General features: G+C 39.0%; 2 protein-coding genes across 2 annotated transcripts in view; one reads left to right on the top strand and one right to left on the bottom strand.

Moving 5' to 3' along the window:
• Nucleotides 1–13,384, bottom strand: part of map1a.L (microtubule associated protein 1A L homeolog) — an 85,376-nt gene extending 71,992 nt beyond the window's left edge. The window contains exons 1-2 of the mRNA XM_018253149.2: nt 13,171–13,384; nt 864–965 (exon numbers count right to left, since the gene is read on the bottom strand). Of these exons, the coding sequence (XP_018108638.2) occupies nt 864–965; nt 13,171–13,330 (262 nt within the window). The 5' untranslated portion in view covers nt 13,331–13,384. The remainder of the gene's footprint in view (nt 1–863; nt 966–13,170) is intronic.
• A 2,476-nt stretch (nt 13,385–15,860) lies between these two features.
• The window catches only part of tp53bp1.L (tumor protein p53 binding protein 1 L homeolog), a 71,742-nt gene continuing 70,236 nt past the window's right edge, over nt 15,861–17,366 (top strand). The window contains exon 1 of the mRNA XM_041586810.1: nt 15,861–15,974. The gene's annotated coding sequence lies outside the window, so the exon portion shown is untranslated. The remainder of the gene's footprint in view (nt 15,975–17,366) is intronic.

Raw genomic sequence — 17,366 nt, 5'->3', positions numbered from 1 at the left:
TCTATTCATTCCTAGTGGATCTTTACAAGTGTATTTATCAAAGGGTGAATTCTAACTTGCACCTGTTGATAAATATGCCCTAAAAATCCCATTAGAATAAATAGAAAGTGGTGAGTTTTTCTGTGGTGAGCTATAATCTGCCCCAAGGTGTCTCGTTGCAGTAACTGACTTAAGGTTTAAAGGACAGATTAAAAAAAACATCGGCAAAAAAATAAAGTGTAACTCCTGAAACGTTTTGGTGTGATTTTGGTATCATGTAAAGCTACTAAATAAAGCACGCACTCTTGTACGCAAGTGGAGTTACACTATTATTTTTATTAAATAATATTATTATTTAATAATATCATTTGACTATATGTTTTTGCCAAGGACATACTGGTTGGAAGGTACCAGAATATCTCCATTTGTGCCCCATGCTTCTTTGTTTTTGATATGCAGATAGAAAAAACATAAAAGTAGCAGTGCTACTCATTGCAGGAGTCATAGTAGTGATTACTGAACATTTTCACTGAGTTTCACCAAGAAAATAGACGCCAATGGGTGAAAAAAATGGTTGCGCAACAAAAAAATTGTTGCACCACCTCCAGTCCCCTGTCATCCAATATGGGATACTCCTCAAGTCTGAATATGCAGTTTAGGGTTTGGATTTGGTTTACTAATTTGAAAAATCTTTTGTGAAGAATTCAGTATTTGGTGGAATGATCCATCTCTGGTTTGTTATCTTCAAAACTGTCATTTTAGAGTACAGTCACTGGCTTACACAAACAAACAAACAAAAAAACATATACACAGTGAATTAACATCAATATATAAAAATAAAATGACTAGAAATTAACACAATAAGTAGAATTGAAACTACCAACCTTTCACATCTGGTGAAAAATGGGCAAGATGCCTTATAGCAAACAGCTTCAGCTGGTGATTGAGATCACAGGAATCAAGACTTATGTTCCACGAGCGAATACCTGTTAAAAAGGAATAGATAATCAGGTCAGGGGGAAGTTAGAAGACATCCTATAATTTTCAAAAATGTAATCTTACTACAAGGCATTGGTACATAAACAATATTGTGATTTACCAGCAGATCCTGAACTGGTGACCCACAGAAGACAACAGTACAGTGTTTCCCAGAAACATCTTCATTAGATCATCCATTATTTAGATGTATCAATAATGTGACGGGTATATTTTATCTCAATTAAAAGTGGCTGTTCACCTTTGAGATAACTTTTATTATGATTTAGAGAGTTATATTCTGAGATAATTTGCAATTGGTTTTTATTTCTATTATTTGTGTTTTTTTTTTAATCATTTAGCTTTTTATTCAGCAGCTCTCCAGTTTGCAGTTGCAGCAATGTGGTTGCTAGGGTCCACATTACTGTAGCAACCATGCATTGATTTGAATAAGAAAATGGAATATGAATAGGAGAGGGCCTAGATAGAAAGAGTAATAAAAAGTAGCTATACAAATAAATGTGTAGCCTAACAGAGCATTGGTTTTTTAGATAGGGTCAGTGACCCCCATTTGAAAGCTTGAACAATTCAGAAGAAGGCAAATCATTCAAAAACTATAAAAAAATAAATAATGAAGACCAACCAAAATGTTGATTAGAATTCCCCATTCTATAAACATACTGTTAACTTAAAGGTGAACCACCACCCCTTTAATGTCATTAAAGGGACACTATTGATGTTGTTTGTGTAGGGTGAATTTTGTGTGTGTTTTTCACTGCATGAAATCTCATCCAAGTCTCTTCTATGGAGACTGGACAATGGGGAGCAGATTATAAACTTGAAAGCTTGACTTCTCTGGGCTGGATTTTGTAAAGGCCACAAAGGCCCAGGCCTAGAGGGGGCAGAATTTTACAGGTGGCATGCTGCCACATTGCAATGGGTTCGGAAGCACTGGGGACATGCAGGGAATTTGTTAGCTCTTTAAATCTTCCATGTGCCAATCCTGGACTTGCGTGTGCATGCACACACATATGAAAGGAGGGGACGGGGAGGCGAAAAGGTGCCTGTGTATAAATCCAACCCTGTCAATGTTTTATCTGTGATCAGTATTACATACATAAACTGAGCTCTAATGATAACTGAGCCATTAATGTACATGGCTACCACCAACCCCTTCATTTGCCCAGTAGGTATGGGGGTACCTTTCACTCTTTAGGTTAATGCAGTTGGGGAGGCAGGGAGGCTGTACAGGGGGTCTTCTAGCCATAAGTTTTAGATCCCCTTTGAAGGAGCAACCACCATTTCAATTCTTCAACCAGGAACCCCTTTCTAAATACAAGAGTATCTCTAAATACAAGAGTGCCTATGTAGAACATTAGGATAAATATCTGACTTTTTGTTTCTGCAGGATCAGAACATGTCAATTTTAGAGAAATAAAAAAAGCAAATGCGTGTGCGTGTATGTATATATATATGAATCCATTCTTTTTCTTTTATTCATGTGACAGCCAAAAAATCCACAAATCCCTTTTGAATCTAAAAATATTCATGCAACAGAGCATGTTTACAGGAAAATAATCGGCACCCAAATGAGTGCATCTATATTTGTCCATTGTATGCAGACCACAATGTGTGGTCATTAATCTCTTGGGCATGAACAATATTGATTAATTCTTTAAACCCATTTGTGCTCAGTAAGTAATAGAGAAATGAATATTAGCACAAAACCTAAAATAGTGCAAACTGGCTTTATATCACTATAAGAATATACGGTAAGCATGAAAATTATCAGAATGAATGGAAGGGAATTGGGATGTGAAAATACAGAATCCAAAAACTGAAAAAATAATACTATTATAAACATGTCCATTGTGCTAATGTGCTAAATTCGGAGCAGATTTCTACTGGAAATCAGCTTGCTTGGGACGAAACAAATGGGCATATATTGGTCAACTGAATATAACGTTATGTTAACTGTCTGCAGGTACCCAGCAAGTACATGCACGCAAGATGTGAGGGATATTAGTAATGGGCCAATGGCAAGGGCACATAATCAAGGCCCCGTCTTTAATTGCACCCCCCATCAGCTCATCAGTCCCACCCCCACTGCTCCGTCACCATCTAGTGCAAATCCCACCACTCCCTCTCCTGACTGACAGTAGAACTAGGGGTAGGCAGTAGTGATGTGCAGTCCGGCCCAAAGCCCAGGGGTCAGGTAGGTTCAGGCTGAACTTTAGCCTACGTCCACCCTGCCTACAACTTCTACTGCCCTACTTCCTCCTCCGTGCGCACTCTTTTATATGATGATGTGCCCCTTCCATGACATCACAGCAAGGCTGGTCGGGCATGGGTATATAAATAAAGGACCGCACCGGTTTAGGGTTGGGTGCAGGGCACTGCTGGGCCAGGTTAGGGTCGAGTTTTAGTTGACCCGTGCATCACTAGTAGGCAGAGTTTTGAGCCCCAGACATGTGCCTCTTCTGTTTATCCCTAATTCTGGCCCTGGCAGATATTTATCTCTCTTTTTTCAGTCTCATATTATCTCATATTGTGGCTAACAGTATAAGTAAATTGTTTGTTGCAGGAAAAAAAATTATAGCTAAGAGCAGTGGACTTTGATAACGCCCCTCTTGGAGGCCTAATCTTTGGTTAGTACCTACTTAGCTAATAACAAGCTTACAGTTATATTCAAGGCCAGCACTAGGGGTAGGCAGAAGAGGTATGTGTCTATGGTGCAACAGTTAGGGGCTGCTAGGCACTTACCACTTCTCTCTGCCTACCCCTAGTCCGTGCCCTCATCTTGTGGCTGCCAGCTCATCTCCTAATCCTTTTGCTGAAAGGCGTTCACACACACACGTATGTTCCCCCGTCTCTCTATCAGAGATCATGCGGAGGGTGAGGTGAGCTGGCCAGCATTGGAGCCTAGGGTACATGGCCAGCTACACCCTGCACTGGTTATAGTTACAGATACAATTTCAAGAATATCTAGGACAGCAAATTATTTTTTCATCCCATATTTTCGCCCTAACAGAGCAAGTTGGGCTTCAGGAGTATCTAAAAAACAACTAGCAGGCTCTCTTCCCAAATGTTACCCTGAGTGACGCTCAGGCTGAGTCCCCCTGCAACTGCACTAAGCTCCCCCTGGTGGGGGGAGGGCAGTCTCACAGTTTGAGAAACACTAGCTGAGAGGAACTTACATATAAAACATGAAATAGTATTAAATGCCCATTACTGAGGCCCAACTATACTAAAGTGCAAGAACCATGTCTGGACACAAGTACCACCAATGAATAAATGCAACATTTGCACCATTTAAAGTGACAGGAATTGTGACTGTGTTTAAAAATTACTTGCAGTAAAACTCAACACATGAAAGATGTGTGTTTATAAATTACCCCTTGTGGTTTATTATAAAAAACACTATTACTTGTTTAACTGACAAAGTCCAATACCTATTCCTCTTTCATTACTGTTTTGTGTATAATATTTAATACAGGAAATAAGCATAAAAGGTGGTAATGTGAGCCATATGATATATTGTGACCAAAATGTACAACATATATAAATTCAAGAAGAGAGGGTGCAGCAGATGAGCAAACACTGTTACATTATATACCATACTACGCATCTACAGAAAGATACTGTTGGACAAACAGTGCCATTATATTCAGTGGTAGACACATTTAGAGGAATTACTATGTTCCCCAATATGCAGAGGGTATACAGGGAGTAAGCTGGAGCTTTGAATTTTCTTACAATAAGCTCCTCAGCTCTATGATCTAAATGACTTCACAAACAGGCTCCTTAAATTGTTTCAGTAATGTTGTTGGCAGCATAATGAAAAAAAGAAACATCAGAAATAATAGCAAGCTCCCTCTGCTGACAGATAATCTTTTTCCATCAGCACACAACCGCAGCTCTCTATGCTGTTACTCCTAGCAATGCTTGTTCTGCAACACATAACTCAATATTTCATCCTGGGAGAAAGCGTAAGATTCAAGGGAACAGTGAGTGGCCATGAGAATATCATCAATACACAGACAACGTGAGTGGAAACTGTGATTTTATTTTTCATGTACAGTACAATTCACTATCCCTAAATTCAGGGTTTAGTTATACATTTTGCTTTGGCAAACATAGTAGCCTATGGGTAAAATCTCAGCAAGGCATTGTCTACTCCGATGTATGAATGCAACTAGGCAAATAATGCTCTATTATTCAGGGGAAAATATTCAGAATAAATCACACTTTTTAGTTAGGCATTAAAACTGATCACTGGAGTTTAGCATGGCACAAGCATACTGGAGTAGCATCACGATTGGTATGAAATAAACATGAACACAGCAACAAATATTACAAAATATAACATAGCCTTTCATATAGTAAAAGGGCAAAAACTAGGTGCAAGCTATTGTAAGCATTACATTCTTGCATTTCAGTGTGTGTGTGTGTATGTGGCACTGTCTTCAAAGCGTGATTGACAACACACAAACTTCATCACCAATCCAAATGGGCAGCACTCCAAAATTACATTAAAACATGCCTTTATTCTCAATCGCAGGGCAGCATTTACAATGTTTCCAGCCTAGCACGGCTCTTTATCAAGTTAACCAAGCTAACCGATTGCGGCTGCAGCAAGAACAGATACGTGGGGTGTCAGAGGGGGGGTTACCTTTACCCTATGTCTGTTCTTGCGATTCCCTTTCAAGTTCTGCAGCTGCCAACTGGCCATCACACTGGTGCTTGGAAAGTCAACCAGTGCTGAAACAATTGGCATGTATTTGTACCTGTTAGGGTAAAAGATTGAGATTGAAGTCCCAAAAAACACTGGTGACTTTTCCTTTTTTTCAGGGTGATAGGCTGAAAAAGAGCGTAAATTTTTTTTGGATGTAACCGGCTTCCCCCTACATTTCCTAACATATGGCACATAAACTATACACTGGGCTCATGCGTAGGGAAATATAACAACTTTATTTTCTTTTATTAAGGTTCCCTGGGCTTGTGTAGTGTAATGTATTTGCTGCAACATATACGTCCATTCAACTTTAACTTCCCACCGTATGCAAATTAGGCAATGCTAGCGCAACTTTGCTTCGATTGGCGCAGTAACACTAGCGCTAGTTCGCCAGCGTTCGCACCCTGGACGGAACTTTGGATTTCAGTGAATTAGCGTTGTCCTGGCGAATGTACGCCTGGCTAAGTGCTGCGCTGGGAGCAAAGTCGGTTAGTGAATTTGCCCATTAGCACCAGCAAGCAGGCCACAAGAAACCTATGAAAACTAGGATTATTTTGCCATTAACATGGATTTATGAGAGCTTTGTTAATTATATATATACCATTACAAAGAAAAAACAGATCAGTCAAAAAGGGCTAGTTCATCTTTAAATTAACATTTAGCATTTTATAGAATGCCCTGCTCCAAGCAACTTTACCATTGGTCATCATTATTTATTCTTTATAAATTAAGTTTGCTTTCCCCTTCTGTCTCTTTCCAGTTTTCAAGCAGGTAAACAAAACTATTACTCTGTGAGGCTACAATTGTATTGTTAGTGCTACTTGTTATAACTTATCTTCCTCTACAGGTCCTCTTCTATACTTATTCTGGTCTCTCATTCAAGCATCCACCTGGTTGCTAGGAAAGATAAGACCATAGCAACCAAATGCTGAAAAACCAACCTGGAGAACTGCTGAACAAAAGCTAAATAACTGAAAACCATAGAAAATGAGAACCGAAGACCAAATGCAGATTGTCTTAGCATATTACTGTCTAAACTACCCCTTTAAGAATTGTCCATTTAAATAGAACTGTACATCAAATGGCATTGCAATATTTCAGTTTTCTAGATAATAAGTTTCTAGTTACAGATCCCATATCTGCACTAATACGGCCTATACTGCAGTGATTTGTTTAATATGCCACTAACATACATAGGAAGTATTTGCCTTTCTTCCCACTCACAATAAATAATTTAGTCAGTCATTACATAATAATAATAATAATAATAATAATAATAATAAAGTGAAAAAATAGGTGAAAAATAGATTAAAAGAAGTGGGTGGTGGTGCCGATCTAAAAGTTGTGACACTGCATTCACAATGCTTCATACAAATAAAACATGATCAATTCTTATTATAGCTATTTCTGTATATTATCTTATATAAGATAATAAACAGAAATAGCTGAGTAATTCAGAAAGAGGATAGGACTGCATGGTACAGTAATGCAGCAGTAATTTGAGACAGATCCTGCATGTCCTTGTGATACTGCCTGTTATTTGACCCTTGCTATAATATCAGTTTTACATATATAAATAAGTATACATATATATATCCCAGCCTGCAAGTGCTGCAGTGCTCATGTTGTACAGATGATTAGGATGCCCATATCAAGGGATATTGCGCCAAGAACACTGTCTGCCCTGGGTGACTCATTGTCGGCTCTGCTTCTAAATAGGGTGAATAAGACTAATCACCTGTCTGGGAGGATTTAAAGGGAAAGGGATATAGTAAATGGTGCACAAAAGCAAAACTGCTGTATACGTATTCTAAATATATGTGTCCCTTTTCTGAATCCTTTATGATGTATAAAGGAATAAGATGGGCCTTCTTTTCTATTTGCTTGATACACTACTAATGTCATATACTATGTTCCCCTTCTGTTCTGCATTAATGTGCCGTGGTTGTGGGGAGAGGACGAGCAGCATTTGGGAACAGTGAGTCCAGGGGTGGGAGTGTTTGGAACATGTCATGTAATTGTCATGATCATTTTGTTATGAATTGTGCTGTGACCCTCTTGACAGCTCTGTGTGAAACCAGAATGATCCAAGCAAGACTAAGGGGCAAATTCATCAAGGGTCGAATATCGAGGGTTAATTAACCCTCGATATTCGACTGGGAATGAAAATCCTTCGACTTCAAATATCGAAGTCGAAGGATTCTGCGCAAATACTGTGATCCAACGATCGAATGAATAATCGTTCAATCAAACTATTAAATCCTTCGAATCGAACAATACGAAGGATTTCAAACCAACGATCGAAGGATTATCCTTCGACCAAAAAAACTTAGCCAAGCATATGGGGACCTTCCCCATAGGCTAACATTGGGTTTTGTAGCTTTTAGGTGGAGAACTAGGGGGTCAAAGTTTTTTCTTAAAGAGACTGTACTTTGACTATCGAATGGTCAAATGGTCGAATAGTCGAACGATTTTTAGTTCGAATCATTCGAAGTCGAAGTCGTAGTCGAAGGTCAAAGTACCCCATTCGATGGTCGAAGTAGCCAAAAAAACACTTCAAAATTCGAAGTTTTTTTACTTCGAATCCTTCACTCGAAGTTAATGAATTGGCCCCCTAATGACATAAGATTTACATTTTACCTGTGGTTCTACATCTGTTGCTGTATTACAACTCCCGAACCCCAATGGAAGCCTTTCGCTGAGCTTATCCATCTGTTGCCTGACTGCACATGCCCTGGCCCATCCCTCATAACTACAGTGCTGCCAATGACAGAGAGGTCTGTATTCATGGTGGGGATACAGGAATGACATATAATTCCAGGTGCTACTGGCCCTTTAAAAACCATCAGCATAATATGCTGCAGATAGCTTAAAGACAAAATGGCCCATATCATTCAGCAATACCAATAAAGAAGCTTAACAATAGTATAGCAATTGTTTGCACAATGAAAAGTGATATATCCCCATTTGCCAGCAAATGAAATCCAATAATGAGAATGTTCCTCACAATTTGCTAAGCGTCTTCTGATTAGTTATGTTCCACTGGATGAATTCAATTCTAAGAAATACTCAAAACTTTTCATTATCTACTCTGACTAAACAATTTCATCTGGAACCATTCTCTGCAGCATTCAGTTCCTCGAAATTCTCACAGGCCTTTGCCAACCCTGATTCATATCCAAAGCCTGGCATTTGATGTATAATTGAAAATCAAACATTCACGCTTCTATCAAAGTCCTCTAAAAACTGCCTTTGATCATGTGTGTCCCCAATGGTTTTAAGGCTTTTACTAGCAAACTCTCTATTAAATGATCAGCAAACACAAATATAATAAATCAGAGAATTAAAAAAAAAACCTTCCATAGAACATAAATTACTTCTTTTTATTTACCAAACCAACCTACAAATGATTTCATTCGCTTAATGCCACAATATGGAATGCTTGCAGATAAGAGGCTCTTCCCTTGGAACATTTTTGCTTAAAGTAAAACTATACCCCCAAAACAATGTAGGTCTCTATAATAAGACATTGCATAAAACAGCTTATATGTAAAACCCTGCTTCATGTAAATATACAATTTTCATAATAATATACTTTTCTAATAGTATGTGTCATTGGGTAATCATACATAGAAAATTGCCATTTTACAAAATAAGTGCTGTCCCATGGGATCGTACGATTCACTGTGCACAAAAACAAACCAAACAAACTTTACTTCTTAGCTCACATGAGCCAATTAACAGACAGAGTTGTGTCTTTTGCTTCCACACTTCTTCCTGTTACAGTTAGAGCTGTAGTATTTCTGGTCAGGTGATCTCTGAGGCAGCACATAGACCATCAGGAAATGGTGGCTCAAGGCAAGAGATGTAAAAGGGAAAGATTTACTTAAATATATAGACCAGTTTGGTAAGATTTTTTAATATGTCACTTAATATGGTGTAAACTATCTGTTTAAGTGTTCATTTTGGTGGTATAGTTTTCCTTTAAGATTACTAAAAATTATTTCAGCCTTTAAAAGAAAACCCAAATTATTGTTTTGCCACTAACATGGATCTATGCTAGTCTAGGTACCAGGTAACAGAATTCTATAGTGTTTTGACTACTCCCAATAATATAATATCCATAATGGTCTGATGGTGCTTTGTATGAATGAAATAGAAATTTGGCTAATTCATTGCACAAGGTGGCTGCTATGCCAGTACCATTAAGTTACCAATTTTCATCTCTCTGGGGCAGTTACTGCTATCACTCTGTTCTGCCACTGATCCAATCTTCATTTCCAATGATACCGAAACCTGCAAACCTGTCATCCACTATATATATGTGCAAATCTGGTGTAAAAGTACAATAGCCAGACAATTCAAACAAGAAGACTGATGTAACAGAAACCTTACACAGCTTTTATTAAGTGAGATATATAATATAGTGCTCATTAGGCAAATCTGTATTAGGGCAGTAACCCATGGTGCCCAATCAAATTTGAGTTTTTACTGTTCTACCAGGAGCTGGAATAACTACCGGGGTGCAGGAGATACGATTGCACCTGGGCCTGCAGGAGTAGTGATACAGCTGATATGGCATGTGATTTTTTACATGTGCACATCCAGAGGGCAGGGGGTCAAGTCCAGAGAGGTGGGCCTGGTGGAGGACCCAGGTTCAATATCTTGCACTGGACCCAGCCAACACCAGTTATCCAATGCTGAGAAAATCTGATCACTAATGGATTGCTATTGGTTATTGCCCAATTGCAATTTTGGCCAGCATTGATAAATGCAGCGGAGCCAATGCTCTCTCCATTGGCAATATTTGAAATCGCTGGTGGTATGCCCAACATATCTCTAAATCGCCCAAAGTTTCCTCCGGACGCAAATTCGGGCGATTAAGTTGGGCATACTGCCAGCGATTTCAATTATTGGCAATGGTGAGGCATTTTCAAGAGATTTGTCGCCCGCAGCCCATGAGCAACTTCCCTAAAGTGGCCCAAATCTAAGCAAAAAAAAATTAAAAAAAACCAAAACAAATATATATATATATATATATATATATATATATATATATATATATATATATATATATATAGTCCAAAAATAAAAGGAAGCACTCACGGCATAAAGTTTGTTAGAAGTCCTTTACTGAATCATATAAACATCTACTGAAACGCGTAGATGTTTATATGATTCGGTAAAGGACTTTTAACAACCTTTATGCCGTGAGTGCTTCCTTTTATTTTTGGACTTTATATTGAATTGGGTTAGCACCCGGCGAAATGATCGAATGGCGGAGATGAGTGCCGGCAACCAATGGCTTTATATATCATATATGTAAACAACTCCCATACACACCATCCTCATTTATTTGTCATTTATGACGTAGCCCAAAAGAGTATACGCTACGCAATATGTTAGCGCTATATAAATACATGTTAATAATAATAATAATATACATTTCCAAAATTTGTATAGGTACTGCGTGAATACTATTATAATAAATTATAATACTATTTACGCAGTACCTATACAAATTTTAGGAATCCAAGTCCTGCAAGTGCGGTATCAAGTTTCCTATACATATATTTATATTTGTCAATTTCTTATATGATTCATATATGACTATAGTAATTTACCTTCAAAACTATTAACAAAATATGAGATATGTAACGTACCATCTATTTATTCCATGCATATAATCTATGCCATATATTACAAATCACAGAATACTAAGGTACTACTGAACATATACATCTCTATTTTTAAAAAATGATCCCATTAAACATAATATGAATAAACTATAATGTGTCCAGATGCTGCACTTTAATCATACACAGCTGTGCAGTAGAAAAACGTCACTACTACAGAGATGCAATATGTTAGCTAGGCCCTCTGGCAAAGTACATAGTCTCCTGCGAGGCCCGTGATGCAGTGCTGGGAATAACTGATCAGCAATGTGCTAGGGGTACCAACTAGCTCTCCTTGAAGACTTCAGACTCAATTTGGAAGGGTGGGTAAATGTCCAATCTCCTCTGTTTGCAGAAAAACCCTAACAGTTACCATTACCGGCATTAAAAAGCTTTGAATATTTATTGCAAAGGTGAGGATATGCTGTTTCTGTTTTTTTTAAAACTCATTTCCTTGCCAGGTGTTAACTCTCTCACTGCCAATGGAACCTGCAATGCAGGCTAACTTCAGCTCTTATGTCTGCAATGCATTATTTGCCCCTTACAGCTACAGACAGGCAGATATATACATTAATAATATGGAAAGATAGCTGAATAGGCAGAATAATAGATTATAGAGTCATAGATTAAAATACATAGATTGATAGAATATGCTAAGGTCCTATTTAAACAATTCTTAATTTTTGGCTACTGTGCTTTTACTCTATAATAATAAGACAGCACCTTTGTACCTAGTATACATCCTTGCTATTGGAAACACCATCCTATTTGGTTGCTCTAATGTTTCATTGTTTTTAGTAGCCTTAAGGAATAGTGCTCCACATTATGCAAAGATCCCAGGTCCCAAGCATTTAGCATTATAGACCCCATACCTGTCCTTTCAGACTTATCAGTGTGTAAAAATGCTGAGTCCTAAACTGCGTGTCCCAAAGTCTAGTACAGTACTGCAATGTAGCACTGCGCAAGTATCCAGCTCCACTTAGTTTTCATTGCTCTACAGTCAATCAGTCAGAACAAGAACTATGTCTGCATTGCCATACTGAGCACAGAGCACAATAGAAATGATAATTTGTGTAATTGTGCACCTTGACACTAAATGGAAATATTGTGATGTTTTTGACAATTACATCCCCTCACGTCTACAACACCCAATACATGTTTAACTGCGTTACCAATTCAACAACTTCTGTATCCGTCTGGTTCACGTTTGGCTTATGATCAAACTGCTGCCCTCCAGCTCTTGTTCAACTATGACTTTTTGGGATTCTGTCAGCTGTTGTTCAATTGCTCAGTGCAGGGGTGTAGGTAATGGGGAAATAATAATGTAATATATATGTATCTGTTTGCAGTGACTACAGTACCAGGGCAGACATCAGGAGGTTCAGGGGCCAGAACTGCTTGAACTTCAAGGTGGCAAAGTCATGACAGAGGCCCTGACAACCAGTATTTATTATGGCACAGGGGGACACAGGGGGGGGTGACGATTGCCCTGAGTAATTCAGTACTGTAACCTGTGACTGTTACTTAATGAACTTGTCATTTTGTTTAAATGATAAAAAAATCGTCGTGGGTTAAAAGTGTTAAAAGTGATAAAGCGTTAAATGTAAAGAAGCCTATGACACATGGATGTGAGGATGAGGAGGGGGCAGACACGTGCCGGTATGACTGTACAGCATTAGAGAATACAGCAGCGCATTCCCCCCAGTCCCCAGCCTGCGGCCCTCCAGCTACTGCTGAGTCAATGACATCCCCTGATGAAATAAAGTAGCGCTGTGCTGCTGGGACACACAAGCAACTGCCTCTCACCCCGCTCCAGGTGATCCCGCACAGCCTGCAGCTGCCTCTCCGTGCCCACATCTCCGATGACAATGAGCAGCTGATACTTCCGCGGGTCCCACTTTGCAGCAGCCGAACGCCGCTCTCCGTGGTGCTGAACCTCTTGCGCCAGTCTTGCGCTAATCTCCATGACAACGCCGCGGGCCTCCGTAGAGCCCGCCTCGGTCTCTATGGCAACCTTCAGACGACTGAAAGAAGACGGCACAGCGCTCGTGCGCTTAAAAGATAGGCTATGGAGGCTAGGATTGGCTGAGGCATTCTCACCAGGGCTAGGCCACACCTCGATGGGCGGGGATAAAGTTGGAAGGCTGTGGCTTGTGAATTAGCGGAAGGTGAGTTGTAAGTATCTTATTATTGGCTAATCTCACTTTAGTAAACTTGGTGGGGCTCATTTATAAACACGAGGCAAATTTGCACCTGGGCAGTAACCCATAGCAATTAATCAATAATTAGCTTTTTTCAGTCAACTGTAGGTGGAACACTGAAAGCAATCATCCGATCTGGTTGCTATGGTTTACTGCCAGGTGCAAATTTGCCCAGTGTTTATAAATAACCCCCTGTCTGCCCTTGTCTGTGATCCAGTGTGGCAGTGGCAGTTTCCAAAGCAACATTCTTATTGGACAGTTTCCAATGTCCTGTTAATTGTGGCCCGCAGCACCCTTTGGTTTTCTGTTTTGTGCCTGTACCTAGCGCAACCTCCTCATGGGATTGTATGTACGTTTTTGTGTAACAGTTATTTGTCAAAGCAGAGAGCACACATTGAAAGCAAGTATCAGTCCCATAAGGGAACAGTTCTTCATAAGTAGTGATGGGTGAATTTATTCGCCAGGCACGGATTTGCATCAAATTCCCGCGATTTGCCGCCCGCGAATAAATTTGCGAAACCGCTGTGAATATTAGCTGTATTTTTGGATGCTGCGAATGAGCGCCGGTGTCCCAAAAATGGACGCCGGCCTCAAAAACTAGACGCCGGAACATTTTACGGTGAAATGCCCCAAATACGGCCATCACTATTAATAAGCGCCCAAATGCCGATTATTTTCTATGTAGAATATCCTTTTTCTTTATGGCCTTCACATCCAGAACCGCGCACATGGACTTGACTAAAAGGGTGTTTTCTCCTTTAAATTAACTTTTAGTATGCTGTAGTGAGAGATATTCTGAGACCATTTGCAATTGGGTTTCATTTTTTATTATTTGTGGGTTTATTTTAGTTTGAGTTTGAGTTTTTGAGCGTTTGAGCTTTTTAATCAGCAGCTCTCCAGCTATTTCAGCAATTGGGTTGCTAGGGTTCAAATTACTCTAGCAACCATGCATTGATTTGAATAAGAGACTGGAATATGAATAGGAGAGGGCCCGAATAGACAGATGAATAATAAAGCAGTAACATTAAAATTTGTAGCCTTACAGAACATTTGTCTTTAGATGGGATCAGTGGCCCCCATGTGAAAGCTGGAAAGTATCAGAAGAATAAGGCAAATCATTCAAAAACTATAAAAAAGAGAAAATGAAGGCCAATTGAAAAGTTACTTAGAATTAGCCATTCTATTACATACTGAAAGTTAGAGGGATTCTGTCATGATTTTTATGGTGTTGTTTTTTTTCTAAATTACACTGTTTACACTGCAAATAATTCACTTTACCATGTAAAATGTACATTTTTAGTTGTAATATTGGTGTGTAGGCAGCCATTTCAGGTCATTTTGCCTGGTCATGTGCTTTGGGAAAGAGCCAGTGTTGCACTTTGGAACTGCTTTCTGACTGTTGTTTCTCCTGCTCAATGTAACTGAATGTGATGCAGTGGGACATGGTTTTTTACTATTGAGTGCTGTTAAGGGAGGGGGTGATATCACTCCAATTTGCAGTACAGTAGTAAAGAGTGACTGAAGTTTATCAGAGCACAAGTCACATGACTGGGGCACCTGGGAAACTGACAAATTGTCTAGCCCCATGTCAGATTTCAAAATTTAATGTTAAAAAACATTTTTTATCTTTTTTTTTTTAAATGTTTGCTCTTTTGAAAAAAGGGTTTCAGTGCAGAATTCTGATGGAGCAGGACTTCTAACTGATGCATTTTGAAAAAAACATGTTTTCCCATGACAGTATCCCTTTAATTTCAAGGTGAAACACCCCTTTAAAGCAGAATTAAGTTACAATTGGGCAACACCAATTTCTATTACTTTCAATTCTGTTCTTGTGGGTGAATGCTGGGAACTACTGCATTGCATGGCACCCTCAAATGGATTCTGGACTCTGATTGACATCATTGTCAATGTCGCCAAACAAGCGTATCTCTCCCCGATATATCCACATTAAGGCCCTAGTTCCCAACGATCGGATTCAGATGGAGGCTATATGAACAGATGCGGCCGCAATCCGTTTGGGTTTTTACCCTGCCCCATCGGCATCTGCCCGACTTTCGGCCAGATATCAATCGGGGTCGCCCGTCGGATGGCCCCACACACGGGCCAATAAGCTGCCGACACTGTCTGTCGGCAGCTTTTATCGGCCTGTGTATGGGGACCTTAAGACTTTAAGCATAACAGGAGAACTCTGTTCTTTATTCTCATAAGCAACTGGGATTTGTTTGATGGCATGTTTACTGGGGTGGTAGCTTTTATAATCAAGCCAATATCATTTCAATGTTCTGCTTTTTTTAGTGGCAGAGGTGGAGTGCAGGTAGTAGGTGCAGTGACCTGTGGGGATTCCTACACAGCTGAGATGAGATACATTGTTTTCATTTTCAACACAAGTTGCAACAGTCAAAAACAAAGGTTAGTTTATTTTAAAGGATTATGTAGCTAATTGGTGCCATATATAGGGTGCCGTCCTCAGATAATGTCATTTCTATTCTTGCTAGTTTTCATGGCCTTTTACCCCATTCCCAATTTTACTTTACACCATAATGACACCATCATGTACAATGGCACTCACAATTTTCTTGGATTGTCCAAATAACAGATGAATAAACCTTGTCCTGGTGAGCAGTGGCCTTTAAGTAACCTGAAAGGTAGGCAAAAGAAGAGAACTTGTGAACCAAATAGCCTAATGTGGGTATTTAAGGTTGCTTTGTAACTGCCCCACCCCCACCCCATGCGCAGGTCAAGGAAAGGGAGATCTGTATTTTGCAGGAACGTCCCTTGTCCAACAAGGCCTGCATGAGGACCATAGACAATAACCGGTATTCTATTATGTAAACAAAAAACTGTAAATAAGCAAAAGGAGAGTAACCCAACAAGTAATATAAATCACTATAACAGCCTTAATCAGGCTCAAATAAAACAGTAATGTTAGGAATGAGATTAAAATGGTATACTATAAGGATGAGTATAAACAAGCAATTTTGTATGAAGTTTTCTACTATTTAAGTGTTGCCTTCACTCATTCAGTAATGCAATGTAACATATTCAATAATTGTACAAGGCCTTTTTGCGACTGCTGCAGATTTGGCAGTGCTATTTGCATTATCTATATTGAATTAAGGTGGCACTAATCCTTTTCAAGATATTAGTGCTATTTATTTAACATACTGCTTTGTATTAATTCTTGCCTCGGATCTGCAGTGGGTCCCCTTATCATATATGATTTGCATATACATGGATACCTCTTAAACGGTGGACACAGTTCTAATATCTTGAAAATATAAATGGATATTTCAGTTGATACAATTCAAATTACTGACTGTGAATTATAGACCCTTGTCAAAACCACTTTAAATCACAGTGTTGCAAAGAAATAATTTATAATGTATTTCTAAGTGCCTCTGCTGTATTGATCTGCTGAATGAGTTGCATGCACTGTTAAGCTACAGTATTTAGTTTGACAATAGGCATATTCAACAGTGTAGTTATTAAAGTTTTAATGCTTCACAGAGTTAAATTAAACCGTTTCATATTGTTTTCATAGCTGTTTCAATGATTTGTGATACCAGAAGGTTATAAGGTGATGTGTCCTTGGTAGTTTATTTTCTGAATAGTGTGGTGTCCCAGAAGGGCCTCCTGCTGCAGTGCAGAGCTATTCTTTCATTTGCATTCCTCCAACATGGAACAGGAAGAAGGGATCATAATGATAAAGAGCAAGAAATGCTAATCAGAAGGGTACAGTGGCATTTTACAGTGTTTTATGAAATAATAACAAACAGTTTTTTAGTTTACCATAAAATAATG

This window comes from Xenopus laevis, chromosome 3L (assembly GCF_017654675.1).
Source record: "Xenopus laevis strain J_2021 chromosome 3L, Xenopus_laevis_v10.1, whole genome shotgun sequence".
NCBI lineage: Eukaryota > Metazoa > Chordata > Amphibia > Anura > Pipidae > Xenopus > Xenopus laevis.
This window is presented reverse-complemented; position numbering and strand designations above follow the sequence as displayed.